Source organism: Erinaceus europaeus, chromosome 7, assembly GCF_950295315.1.
Source record: "Erinaceus europaeus chromosome 7, mEriEur2.1, whole genome shotgun sequence".
Lineage (NCBI taxonomy): Eukaryota > Metazoa > Chordata > Mammalia > Eulipotyphla > Erinaceidae > Erinaceus > Erinaceus europaeus.
The window spans coordinates 67236253-67250368 of record NC_080168.1 but is presented as its reverse complement, the minus strand read 5'-3'; the positions used below and the strand labels follow the sequence as shown (position 1 = coordinate 67250368).

Below are 14116 nucleotides of genomic sequence, written 5' to 3'. Positions count from 1 at the left end.
ATGATTACTATTATCGTCATCATCATTTTCCCCAGAGCCCTGCTCAGCTCTGGCTGCTGGTGGTGCTGGGGATAGAACCTGGGCCCTCAGAGCCTCAGGCAAGAGAGTCTTTTGCAGAACCTCTATGCTGTTTCCTTGGTCCTTGTGACAATCTTTTTAAGGGACAGAAATCCTTAAATTAGAGCCTAATCTCAATAATGTTGGGGGGAGTTGCTAATAGTAGAAATTTCCATGCACCCCTGGGTGCATTTGGGAAGATCTGTGAGACTCTGAGGGCATCTGCAGTCACTGGGTTACCCTTTGTGGTGGGAAGGGAGAAGATGGCCCTGCAGCCATGCTCTGAGGAGGGGCTTGTGGCAGGGGAGGGGGACTTGCGGATGGCAGAGGCAGGGCTGCCTGGCTGCCGGGCCCATGGTGAGGGTGCCCCTTGGATCTCGAGTACTGGGTAACCCGGGCATTTAGCCGAGAACAGAGGCGTGGCACCCTCCTTGCTGGTACAGCTTCCTGCTGAGTACAGACTGGCCTGGACATGTCCAGACAGAGAGAGAGAGAAGTGTGCAGGGAGCACACTTGCTGCCCATGGGGAGATGCCCCCTCAGTAGTGAAGACTAGAGGGGCCTGAGAGAGGGTTCACAGGCAGGTGGGAGCAAGGCCAGGAGTGCTGCATGGGGGTGGCTGCAGGGTGAGACCTGGGCTTGTTCCGGCCCCTTCCTTCAGCAGGAAGTGGGTCAGTCACACTGGAGGGGGACAGGGTGGAGAGGCCTTTGGGTTCTCCCGGGCAGCTTTCGGCCCAGAGGAAAAGCTTTGTTTGCATGAGGCCCTCATTCCACATCAAAACAAGCAGACTTAGCACTGGATGCATGCTTGTGTCTCCTTCTCTTGTGCCTGGCAGAGGAGGTGCGACTAACCTGTGGTGCGACTAACCTGGGTGACTGCAGACAATGTGTCTCCCATGGCCATAAGATGGGGTGCCATGAAATAAGCCACGATTTGGAACCAGTCATTTTTTCTGCAGGCTCTAGTGTGAGCTCACTTTGCTGCTGCAGCTGGCTTCGATCACAAAACATCCTTATGTTGATGGTGTTTCCTCTCTCTGTAGACTTACCCAGCCACTTGTCTCTGGCCTGGCATGTGTAGTAAGGGGGGTATGTCTGGGGTGTCCTTGGTTTGAGCCCAGATGCTGGAGCAGCTCAGACAGCAGCAGGAGAGATGTGTGTTCTCAGAAGCCAGCCAGCCAGGAGGGAGCTAATGCAGACACACAGGAAGATGAAGGGCCAAGCTCAGTTCCCCCACCTCCGTTTTTGTCTTTGATTTTCTACTTGCATCATCAGAGGTGAATCTCGCACTCCCTCTTTAGTGGGTAGAAAGGACAGTTTGCACTTTTAACTTCATAGCTGAACAGTGGCCTGTTGGGAAGGTTGGAGGAGATGGAGAGGTCCCTCTCCTCCCTGTCCTCTCAGTCCTAGGATGTGCACCCACTGCCTGAGGAGGTGGGTGGCCTGTACTCACCAGCACCCTCCCCTCCCCTTCCCCTCTGGGCATTCTGAGAAACACAAGGGGGTGCTGCCCACACTCCTGAAAGCCAGAGAGCTGCGGCCTCTCAGGGGGTTGGTCAGGTGTCTGTCCCTCTCTCTGCTGAGCGCCTGAGCACTGCCACCAGATGCTCTTGGTGTGAAAATGAACAGAGAGAAGTGCACCCCCACATCCACAGCTGTGTCATTCACAACAGCCCAAATATGGGAGCCCCTGAAGGCCTGTCAGCTGGTGACCGGAAACAGGAGTTATGGGACATGTGCTCCATGGAATATTACTCAGCAATTTAAAAAAGACAAAATGGATAGAGCTGGAGGTGGTTCTGCTTAGTGAAGGAAGCGAAAGACAAGCACCAGATGGTTTTACACATGTGGTATCTAGAGAACTGAAACACAAGAACTTGGGGGAAAAAATGTAGCCAATCTGTCTCTAAGATCTTGGGAGAACCATGGTGTTCTTGCAACTCTGGTTGGGGAAGCTGTGTAGAAGTCCACCCCATCACCTAATCTTCTGCCCAGTCACCATTAAAGCAGTAATAGGCTCTTTCATTTATTTATTTTTTTATTTATAAAAATGAAACATTGACAGAACCATGGGATAAAGGGGGTACAACTCCACACAATTCCCATCACCATAACTATGTATCCCATCCCTTCCCCTGATAGCTTTCCTATTCTTTAACCCTCTGGGAGTATGGACCCAAGGTCATTGTAGGATGCAGAAGGTTGAAGGTCTGGCTTCTGTAATTGCTTCCCTGCTGAACATGGCGTTGACAGGTTGATCCATACTCCCATCCTGCCTCTCTCTTTCCCTAGTAGGGTGTGGCTTTGGGGAAGCAGAGCTGCAAGACACATTGGTGGGGTCCTCTGTCCAGGGATGTCTGGTCAGCATCATGCTAGCATCTGGAACCTGGTGGCTGAAAAGAGAGTTAACATACAAAGCCAAACAAATTGTTGACATAATCAGCCTAAAGGCTGGAATAGTGCAGATGAAGAGTTGGGGGGGGGGGGGAGTGTCCTCCATTTTGTAGATAGCTAGTAGGCATATTTTAGTTATATTCCAAAGGGCCTGTGGCTATACTAATTTTTTTTCCCTGAGCCTGAAATCTGATATTCAGATGGATTCAAGTTATTGTCTGGGGAGATGATGTCATGGATGGAAAAGGAACAGAAAGCTGGATCAGGAAAGAGAGTAGCTCCCTAATACGGGAAAGGGGTATAAGTATTGTTGGCTGTAGGGAGTTGGGTGGTAGCGCAGCAGGTTAAGCGCAAGTGACGCAAAGCTCAAGGACCGGCATAATAATCCCGGTTCAAGCCCCTGGCTCCCCACTTGTAGGGGAGTTGCTTCACAGGTGGTGAGGCAGGTCTGCAGGTGTCTGTCTTTCTCTCCCCTTCTCTGTCTTCCCCTCCTATCTCCATTTCTCTCTGTCCTATCCAACAACAACGACAGCAATAATAACTATAATAATTTTTTAAAAAGGCAACAAAAGGGAATAAATAAATAAATAAATGTTGTTGACTGTAAACCCCATTGATTTGATTTGGTCTGGGCCCCATATTCAGCTTAGGAGCCCATGTGACCTCTGCTTCCCTGTAGATCTGAGCTCATATTCTGTGGTCATGAGTAGGAACATTCCAAGCTGCCCCAATATCGACCCATCTTTCTCAGGTGTAGCATACAGTAGGTTGTCCATCCTCCCTTCGGAGGGTAGAACATTCTCTACCGTTGTTTATCCAAGTTGAGGGCAAGGTCCTATGGGGGCCCACAAAGGGGTTTATTTTGTTGTTCCTGATAGAGATGACCAGTAACAATGGAGAGAGGGTTTTTTTTTGAGGTCTAGGCCCATCATGTTTGTTTGGGAATCTCAGGACTCCCCAAATAGGGACCCAGCTGATGGGGTGGCCTGATAGTGACTAAAAAGGCATCATTAAAGACTGCCAGTCTCTTGCCCTTATTCAGCTTTTACAGTCCTTGCTTTGATAAGGTTAGTTTTGGAGTAATGAGAGAACTGTAATAGGAAGTAGGTGAGGAGGGTAGCTAAGTCTAATTAGATACTATTTCATTATGGACTTTATACTGACTCACTGCAAACTATTGTGTACTTTTACTTTCAGGTATATATTTTGCCCTAATTTATGGATACATGTGAACATATGCTCTATCTCATGGGACCTGGCCTATATCTAGGTTTTGGGACTTTGTTAGGAAGTGAACCACCTGGATTGGAATTAGAGAATACTATGAAAGGAAAGGTCTCTCCCGAGTAATGAGGGTGAAGGGTTGACATTCCACACCTGAAGTCTCTGGACACAGTCTGAAGTGAAGCAAACTGAGGTGGTACTCCTTGCACTGATTAGGTTGGGATCAGCGGATGCAATATCATTTGGTATGAATTGAGAGAAGCATGTAGGAAATTGAGCCCCACCCTAGAGGTTCCAGGACTGGGGGATATAATAGGCTCTATAGAGGAAGTGGGAGGTTCCTGCTGTCTTAAGGTTAAGAAGACAATAGATAGTTATTGCTATAATCACAATATTGGGCAATTGAGTTAACTTAGAAAAATCCCTTTGTTAGGATTTGCTGTATCATACACATCACCATAATTTATGTATTTTGACATTATTTGTATATAGCTGTGCCACTGTTTGCTTCTGTTCTCCCTGGTCTAGGCTTTTAAGAGAGTCAACTATCAAAGACTCAGCCTATGTATTAAAAAGACTCAGTCTGAAGTTTGAGATATACAATCAATTTTCCCCTCTCATATTAATTAAATAGTGATTTATATGACTACAAATTAATAGGAGTGTACATAAACACCATTCCCACCACCAAAAGACTGTGTCCCATCCCCCCCCCCGCCCAGGAAGCAGAACATCCACCCTCACCCTCACACCGGGGCTTTTACTTGGTGCCCTACTCCAGTAGGCTTTTATAAAAAAGAAAGGCAGGAAGAGATCAGCATGCTAGATGACAAAAGTAGCATGATGTGAAAGTCAGAGAATTCTTGTTTAAGCTCAGAACCAAACAGCACCAAAGACACATCTCCTGGGCAGGTGGTGACATTCACCTAAAGAATGAGGAAGCCGGGGATGGGGTGGTGGCAGGTGGTGGTGTACCTGGTTGGGCACACATGTTACAACGTGCAAGGACCTGGGTTCAAGCCCTTGACCTCGTCTGCAGGGACTTTGCCAGTTGTGAAGCATTGTTGCAGGTGTCCCTCTGTTTCTCTCCCTCGTTGCCTCCCCCTTCCCTCTTAAGTTCTGGCTGTCTCCATCAAATAAATACATAAAGATAATAATAAAAAAAGAATGAGGAAGCAAAATGTCACCAGCTGGAATGACTTGTCCAGATTTACATCATTAGCCAGTTAGAGAGGCTTGAGTGGCAATTTTCCTCTAATGCAAGAGACTCTCCTACCTGAGGCTCTGAAAACCCAGGTTCAGTCCCCCACATCACCATCAGCCAGAGCTGAGCAGGGTTCTGGGAAAAATAACAACAACAACAAAAAACAATGTGATGAATGGATAAGCAGCTAAATGCTGGTGTGTGTGTGTGTGTGTGTGTGTGTGTGTGTGTGTGTACATGCACACACACACGCACATGCCAGGCCTGTGGAGGTGGGCAGGGAGAGCAGGTGCCCTCATGGCACAGCCCCCAAGCCCCATCCGGTCGGATAACACTCCACAGTGCTTACTAAGCTGCGTGCCTAATACCTCTCATGTGCTGTGCACAGTCTGGGTCATGTGGGAGAGATTGTCAGGTGCTGAGATGTTGTCCCCAATAGCAGTAGCAGCCCTTGGCTGTGGTCTCCCAGTGGAACCTTGATCTCTGTCACAGATGCCAGCCTTTCCTGCCAGTTAAGAAAACAGCTAGCCCAAAACATTGACTCCAGTGTTTGAATTGTTTTCTATTTTCTGCCTTTTAAAAATGCTTATCCCGGGGGCCGGATGGTGGCGCACTGGATTAAACACACATAGTACAAAGTGCAAGACCCCCTGCACGGATCCCTGTTTGAGCCCCTGACTCCTCACCTGCAGTGGGGAAGCTTCACAAGTGGTAAAGCAGGGCTGCAGGTGTCTCTTTCCCTCTCTATCTTCTCTTCCTCTCTCAATTTCTCTCCGTTCCTATCATATGTATATATGATGCTTATCCTGGGGCCCTGTTAGTGGTGCACTGGTTAAAGGCTCATGTTACAATGTGCAAGAATCCTGGTTCAAGACCCTGCTACCCACCTGTGGGGGAAGCTTCAGTAGTGATGAAACAGGGCTGCAGGTGTCTCTCTGTCTCTCTTTTCTAACTCCCCTTCTCAATTTCTCTGTCTTTACCCAATAGATAAACAAATTAATTAATTAAATATTTAAAAAGTCGCTTACGCTGCTGGGGCCATGTTTGCTTGCTTGCTTTATGATGCCCAGCCGGCTGTCTTTAACCCTGAGGGTGGCAGTGCCACAGTGTCTGCACTGCCTAGGAGGTGGCTGGGCGTGACAGTTGACGGGCAGGTGCACCATCTGCTGTGCTTGCAGGTGAAGGTGCTCTGCCTCACTTGAAGCGCACCACAAGAGAAATCACTTCTGCATCCTCTCAGTGAGATGCCGTGTGCACTGTATTTGATTAAGACAGAAATCCCCTCCCACCCATACCTCTAGCTGCTAGTTCAGAGTGGTCTGTCTCGTTCTTTATTGAACCCATCTTGGCTGCTGACACACGTCCACAGTGTAAACATCCCTGAGCAGCTAAGAACACACTTGTCCTCAAAGCAGGTGCCTGTCCTCAAAGTAGGTGTCTTATACATACCGTGAAATATTGGGCACCAGGAATACTGTCCCATTTCAGGGAAAGGGAATGTAAAAAGTCTTGAAATGCAATAGTTTGGTAATAGGACAAGCACTTCCATCCCACGGTCCTTACAAAGACAAGTCAGCACTGTCTGGGACTCCTGCAAGCTCGCTATTGGCATAGAAAGGACACATTCATTTTCTTGTCAGATCTTGCTGGTGATGTGCAGTTTGTCATTATTTATGAGCCAGACTTTGAGTTGTTCTATTCACTTTTTTTCTAGGATGCTGTTCTAATGCAATTTTGTGCAAACAAATTGGACAAGAAGGACTTCTTTGGAAAATCAGATCCCTTTCTTGTCTTTTACCGCAGTAATGAAGATGGCAGGTAGGCTTGTGTTTGATGTATTTTACTTCCACAGGGTGAGGGTGGCATTTGAATTATTGTTTCCCCTCAGATCCTCTTATTAAATTGACAAGCAGGGTGGGATATTTCAGCATCTTAAAAATGGATGTGAATTTTGCATTTGAATGTCAGTGTTCAAGTTTATGGCGTTTTTCTGCTTGGTTTGGCAATTAAAAATGAATGACTATCAGCACATAAAAACATTTCCTCTTTGCTTTTCATAAAATTATAATGTTGCTTTCACAGTAAAGAAGCATCCTGTTTTTATGGGCGGCTAGAGTGATGACACTGATGTGTTCTGTATGGGGTTGAGCCACCTTCCTTCAGAAGAGTATGGGTTACTTTCTAGAGGTTTGTTTCAGCTGTGGGAGCTGAAAATCAAATTCTAGTAATTATGATATCTTGCCACTCTTGATTAGACCAGGTTCGGTGTGGTTTGAAAACACGTCCATGGAATGTAGCCTATCACTTAATATGTGTGTCTCTCCCATGAAATATTTGGTAATTATTCTCTGTGATTCACACTGTCAATGTTAGTTGGAAATTTCATTGCAATTGGGAACTGGGGTTCTGTTGTCACCTTTTTAATTGTTACCCTGCCTCTTACTGGCTGGGCTTTGGGTGAGACTCAACTTCCTCCCCACTAAGAGAGGGCCCGTGATGCCAGTGCCTCTCACAGCCACTAAGGGCACTAACCTAAGATTGTACACACTCACACTCACTCACACACACACTCACTCATGCATTCACACACACACACACACACACACACACATGCATACTCACACACTATCATACACATACACACTCACATGCATTCACACACACACTCACACTCTTACACACAAACATTCACACACTCAAACTCTGTCTCTTACACACACACTTTCACACACACACTCTTATACACATTCACACACTCAAACTCTTTCTCTATCACACACACACACACACACACACACACACACATAATTGTACCTAAGATGAATGCAAATATCACCAGCATCTAGTGAGTGAGTCCCTTGTTTGTCTTTCCTTAGCATGCACAGTAAAAAGTGAGCTGCACAGGGTCATTTGGGGTCCAGATGGAGGACCGAGGAAAGGAAGCCTGTCCCCAGGCCCACTCACAGTGGAATGGGGAGGCTTTGGGGTCTTGTGAGGATTCAGGCACTGCGTGTGGGGACATTCGCTCATGAAGGTGACCCAGGGCAACAGAGGCTGTGTGCATGCTGCTGGGGTCAGCCATAGGCCACCTGCTATCCCCTAGCTGAGCTCTCTTCTTTGCCTTTCACACGGCTGCCAGGGCCAGAGCAGCATGTCATCTAGACAGTGAGTCTATCCAGGAGAAAACTGTGGACAGTGAAGACAATAATCCCATGCTTCCAAACTTTTTAAATTTTATTTTATTGGGTAGATAGAGGAAAATGAGAGGGGATGGGGAGAATCTAGGGAGACCTGCAGCCCTGCTTCACCACTTGTGGAGCTTGGCCTCCTCCCAAGTCTCTGTGGGGACTGGGGGCTTGAACCTAGGTCCTCACGCATGGTGGCATGTGCACTCAACCAGGTGCACCACCACCTGGCTCCCAGCAAACTTTGTTGTTGTTGTTGTTGTCACTGGGACTTCATTGCCAGCTTTTCTCAGTGGGGGTGGGGACAAGCTCCCCCAGCAAGGTGGGCGCCAGGCTCAAACCCCGTGTCGAGTGCATGGCAAAGCAGTCCTTTTCCACGTGTGTGTCTTGCCAGTCCCTTCCTGTTGTTTTGACAGCAGGGAAACAAAAGAATGGGAGGAGGGCTCAGCATTTCTTGAATCACAATGTTCCTGTGCTTCCTACTGTCTGAACAGCTTGTTTCCTGAACTTTCTATCTTTATTCTTATTAGCCCTACTTATTTATACAGATTAGTTATATAATACAGAATTTCTATCCATCACACTTCCAGGGCTACTGGCATGAGTTAGAGTACAGAAATGTATTATGCTTACAAAATGTATTCAACTGTTAAATGAAATATTAAGAAATAAATAGAACTAAGCAAAAAACCTCAAATGACCTAAGAAACATCTGTTAACTTTTGGTGAATTCCACTCCAGAAAACTTTCTATGTATATCTTGCATATAAAAAGCTAGTTTATTAGCTAGAACCAAATATGTATGTATGTATCTATATACATCTATATATATAGCATGTGTCACTGTATGTGTATGTATGTGTGTGTGTGTGTTTTAAATGAGTAAAAATGATTTGGCTTCTCCTTTTGGTGTCATTAGTTTTATTACAGGTTTTATTTATGTTTAATTATCTTTATTTATTGTGTAGAGACAGTCAGAAATCAAGAGGAAAGGGGAGATAGAGAGGGAGAGAGAGGGGGTTGGGTGGTACCATAGCTGGTTAAGCGCATGTGACACAAGGACCAGCGGAGGGATCCCAGTTTGAGCCCCAGCTCCCCACCTGCAGGGGGGTGGTGAAGCAGTTCTGCAGGTGTGTATCTTTCTCTCCCCCTCTCTGTCTTCCCCTCTTCTCTCCATTTCTCTCTGTCCTATCCAATAACAATATCAATAACAATAGTAATAGCCACAACAATGATTAAAAAAAGAAAACAAGGGTCCAACAAGGGATGAGTGGCTGAGCAAGTTGTGGTCTATATACACAATGGAATACTACTCAGCTATTAAAAATGGTGACTTCACCGTTTTCAGCCGATCTTGGATGGACCTTGAAAAATTCATGTTAAATGAAATTAGAAACAGAAAGATGAATATGGGATGATCTCACTCTCAGGCAGAAGTTGAAAAACAAGATCAGAAGAGAAAACACGGGAGTCGGGCTGTAGCGTAGCGGGTTAAGCGCAGGTGGCGCTAAGCTCAAGGACCGGCGTCAGGATCCCGGTTCGAACCCCTGGCTCCCCACCTGCAGGCAGGTCCTTTCACAGGCGGTGAAGCAGGTCTGCAGGTGTCTGTCTTTCTCTCCCCCTCTCTGTCTTCCCCTCCTCTCTCCATTTCTCTCTGTCCTATCCAACAACAATGACATCAATAATAACTACAACAATAAAACAACAAGGGCAACAAAAGGGAATAAATAAAATAAAATAAATAATAATAATAATAATAATAAAAATAGAAGAGAAAACACAAGTAGAACCTGAGCTGGAATTGGCGTATTGCACCAAAGTAAAAGACTCTAGGATGGGTGGGTGGGGGAAGAATACTGGTCCAAGAAGGATGGCAGAGGACCTAGTGGGGGTTGTATTGTTATATGGAAAACTGAGAAATGTTATGCATGTACAAACTATTGTATTTACTGTTGAATGTAAAACATTAATTTCCCAATAAAGAAATTTTTTAAAAAGAAAGGAAGAGCAGGACCATAGCAAAAATAGGTAAATATATATATAAATATAGGTAGTTATAGAAATAATAATCAACTCACATCTGTGACCTTGGGAGAACTACTATAGTTTGCAGTGGAGGGAATGGGGACAAAGAACTATGGTGGTGGGAATGATCTGTAGTTATACTCTGTTATCTCAAAATTTTGTAAATCAATATTAACTTACTAATAAAAAAAGAAAGAAAAAAAAACCCAAAACAAAGAAAACAAAAGGGAAAAAAGAGAGAGAGAGAGAGAGAGAGAGAGGGAGACAGAGAGATACCTACCTGCAGCACTGCTTTACCATTTGTAAAACTTTACCCCAGCAGGTGGGGGCCAGGGACTCGAACCCCGGTCATTGCACATTGTAACGTGAGCTCAGCCAGGTACACCACCACCTGGCCCATACTAGTTTTTTTTTTTGTGCATTTTAGAGAGAGAGAGAGAGAGAGAGAGCATGCTATAGAGAAGGACCTAGAAACACCAGAGCCCTGCTGATTTCTGGCTGATGGTGATGCTGGGGATTGAATTTGGCATCCTGGAGCCTCAGGCAGGAGAATCTCTTGTAGAACCCCTGTTTGGTCTCCCCAGCCATTATGTCACTGCTGTTAACCACAGAAATTTTTGCTTTATTTTTATATTTTTTAAATATTTATTTATTTATTCCCTTTTGTTGCCCTTGTTGTTTTATTGTTGTAGTTAATATTGATGTCATCATTGTTGGATAGGACAGAGAGAAATGGAGAGAGGAGGGGAAGACAGAGAAGGGGAGAGAAAGACAGACACCTGCAGACCTGCTTCACCGCCTGTGAAGTGACTCCCCTGCAGGTGGGGAGCCGGGGGCTTGAACCAGGATCCTTAAACTGGTCCTTGGGCTTCATCGCTTTATTTTTTTAATACTTGTGTGAATGTAGTGCCATTTCAAGAAATTGCCTAGTATGTCTAGAGCTAACTTTATAAGAAATGATGAAGTGGATTTTTAACTAGAGAGTATTAACCTTTATAAAACCTTAACAATACATGTTTATAAATTCTTGTTTTTATGCTTTCACATTATCTAGTAACTTGACCTGTATTCATAATTAAGTATGATTTTTCTTTTGGAATGCTCTTTTTTGGAAAATGACTTCATGTAAGCATTTGTGTTTTGGCAAAGAACATAGATTTACTTAGAAAAGGTGGAGCATATACTTAATCTCAGGAAGTGAAAAAAATTCTGACTTCAGTTTTCATGAGGAGTAGATGATATATCCCTAAGAGAAGAGGGGCATCAGGAAGCAGGTGTGCTCCACTTGAGTCCTTTTAGCTCAGGGCCTTTGAGAAATAGTCTGTCCTACCAGTGAGCCATGCACTCATCCATCCGTCAACCCATCCATCCATCCACTCACTCACCCATCCACTCATTCATCCATCCACTTATCCATCTATCCACCCTCCCATCCACCCATCCACTCATCTACCCATCCACTCATCCATCATCTATCCATCTACTCATCCATCCATATATCTATCCACCCTCCCACTCGCCCATCCATCCACTCATCCATCCATCCTTCCATCCATCCACGCATCCATCCATCCATCCATCCATCCATCCATCCGTCCGTCCATCCATCCATCCATCCATCCACTCATCCATCCATCCTTCCATCCATCCACGCATCCATCCATCCATCCATCCATCCATCCATCCATCCATCCATCCACTCATCCATCCATCCTTCCATCCATCCACGCATCCATCCATCCATCCATCCATCCATCCATCCATCCATCCAGTAAGTATTGGAGAGAGTGGCTTAGACCCTCTGGAAGTGCCCTACCTTAGCTGGTCCTGCGGTGGCTAGTGGGAAGGCACTGTCTGTCCTACCTGATGCTTGCAGAGGGCAGAGGGTCAGAAGACGATGACCGCCACCAGTCACAGACAGCTCTAAGAGGAGATGCTTTCTTTAAAAACAGATGTATTTATTTCCTATGAGACAGAGGGATGGGACAGTAGGGGCATGGCATCCAGAGCCCCCTCAGGCATGTGCTCTGCCAGGGTTGGAACCAGGAGCTTGTCCTATGCCAGCTGAGACCCTTACCCATGGTCAGGACACTTTCTTTTGTTTTTTAAAGATTTTATTTATTTATGAGAAAGATAGGGGAGAGAGAGAAAGAACCAGACATCACTCTGGTACATGTGCTGCCAGGGATTGAACTCAGGACCTCATGCTTGAGAGTCTAGTGCCTTAGCCACTGCGCCACCTCCTGGACCACAGGACACTTTCTTAATACATCTCAGTGTCTATGTCTCAGTCACTGTCATTGGTGATACTAAGAATTATTTTTTTAATCATCTTTATCTATTTGATAGAGGTAGCCAGAAATCAAGAGGAAAAGGGGAGATAGAGTGGGAGAGAGATAGAGAGACACCTGCAGACCTACTTCACTGCTTGTAAAGCTTTCCCCTGCACATGGGGTCTGGGAGCTTGAACCCAGGTCCTTGTACACTGTAACCTGTGTGCTCAACCAGGTGTACCACCACCCAGCCCCAGTGACACTAAGAATGAAACAGAAGTTTTCCACATGATGATTAGCAAACACATGGCCAAGTCAGTAGCTGGCTGCACCTGCTTAGAGGTGGTGGTTGCCCTGTGTCTCTTTTATCTAGGTGTCCCTGTGCCTGTGCATTTGTCTGTGGGGTCATAAATCTCTCTGTGTACCCACCTGCCTACTTGTCCCTTTATCCACCCAGCCATCCACCCACCCAAGCATCCACCCATCCATCCATCCATCCATCCATCCATCCATCCACTCACCCATAGCCATTTGTCTGTATGTCCTTCCAGCCACCTGTGTCACCACCCAAAGTCTTGACCTGTGCTAGAATACGGCAGAGAGAAGAGCTGTCCCTCTGGGGTCTTGCAGGTGTCATGTCACGAGGGAAGGCCGATGTCTATGTCTGAAACCAAACAGTACACCCAGTTTTTGTCACTCTGCCTGTTTCCTAATTTTCTGCAAGATCTTGTTAGATCACAGCTCAGTTTGCAGCCATCAAAGTGTGAAGGCCCTTGTGCTTGGTGACACCGCAGCAACAGAATCATGGGCTTTGTCCTGCCCCAGAAGGAGGAGGAGAGCAGCCGCGACACCATAGTCAAGCCATGAACATAACCAAGACCTGTGTGTGTGTGCGTTTGTTTTTTGTTGGTTTTGTTTTACAGTTTTACCATCTGTCATAGAACGGAAGTGGTCAAGAACACGCTGAACCCCGTGTGGCAGGCGTTCAAGATCTCCGTGCGAGCCCTGTGTAATGGGGATCACGACAGGTGAGGAGCTTGGGGCCCTGCGGCTCCCTCTGTCCCTATGCCAGGAGTTCAGCTGGGGGCTCACTACTGGGTGCTCTGCACAACTTCACGGTGACTTCAGTCCACAGTGGGGCTGGAGGCAGCACGTGGGAAGCCCAGGGGGCAGAGCTGGCAGAGAGGTACTGTGCCCTCTTCCCCAATAAAAGGAGACAGCCCCACACTGTGGGTCACATGTGCTCCAGAGGTGCCCCCCACACACACCTCACACACTAGAATAGAAATGACCCATGATGTTTGGGGATGGGTGGAAATTTTACTAAAATTTGGTTAAACTGACTGATCTTCCAAGAACAGAAATGACATCCTGCACACCCTGGGGTCCTGACACCTTCTGTCAGAGAGGCTCAGGGCGCAGTGCCCTGCCATACCCTGCCCTGCCCTGCCCTTCCCCGAGGAGGCCATTGGCTGCTGGCATGATGCGGTCACTCTGCCTTTTCCCTGCCAGGACCATCAAGGTGGAGGTGTACGACTGGGACCGAGATGGCAGGTGAGCCCCGCCAGCCCCACACAGGACACGTCAGAGAGCCTGGGGACCACCCTGGGTGAGGCCTAGCCTCTGTCACTATCACTGTCCTTGTGAGGTGCTGGTGTCACTGACTGCACCCCTGGAGAGGGGGGTCACAGAGCTCTCCCCTCCCACAGCAGTGATAGGGATGGGGACAGGCCCCAGCTCTCACAGGGCTCACCT

At 46.7% G+C, this 14116-nt stretch overlaps 1 protein-coding gene across 4 annotated transcripts in view; it reads left to right on the top strand.

Moving 5' to 3' along the window:
* Positions 1-14116, top strand: part of CPNE8 (copine 8) — a 73305-nt gene that overhangs the window by 30318 nt on the left and 28871 nt on the right. For 3 of the 4 annotated variants that reach the window (XR_009550723.1, XM_007531756.3, XM_060194636.1), the window contains exons 8-10: positions 6593-6696; positions 13285-13389; positions 13874-13915. Coding sequence is in view for 3 of the 4 variants with exons in the window: in XM_007531756.3 (XP_007531818.1) it covers positions 6593-6696; positions 13285-13389; positions 13874-13915 (251 nt within the window). In the remaining variant the exon portion in view is untranslated. The remainder of the gene's footprint in view (positions 1-6592; positions 6697-13284; positions 13390-13873; positions 13916-14116) is intronic. The other variant, XM_060194637.1, reaches the window with a different exon arrangement.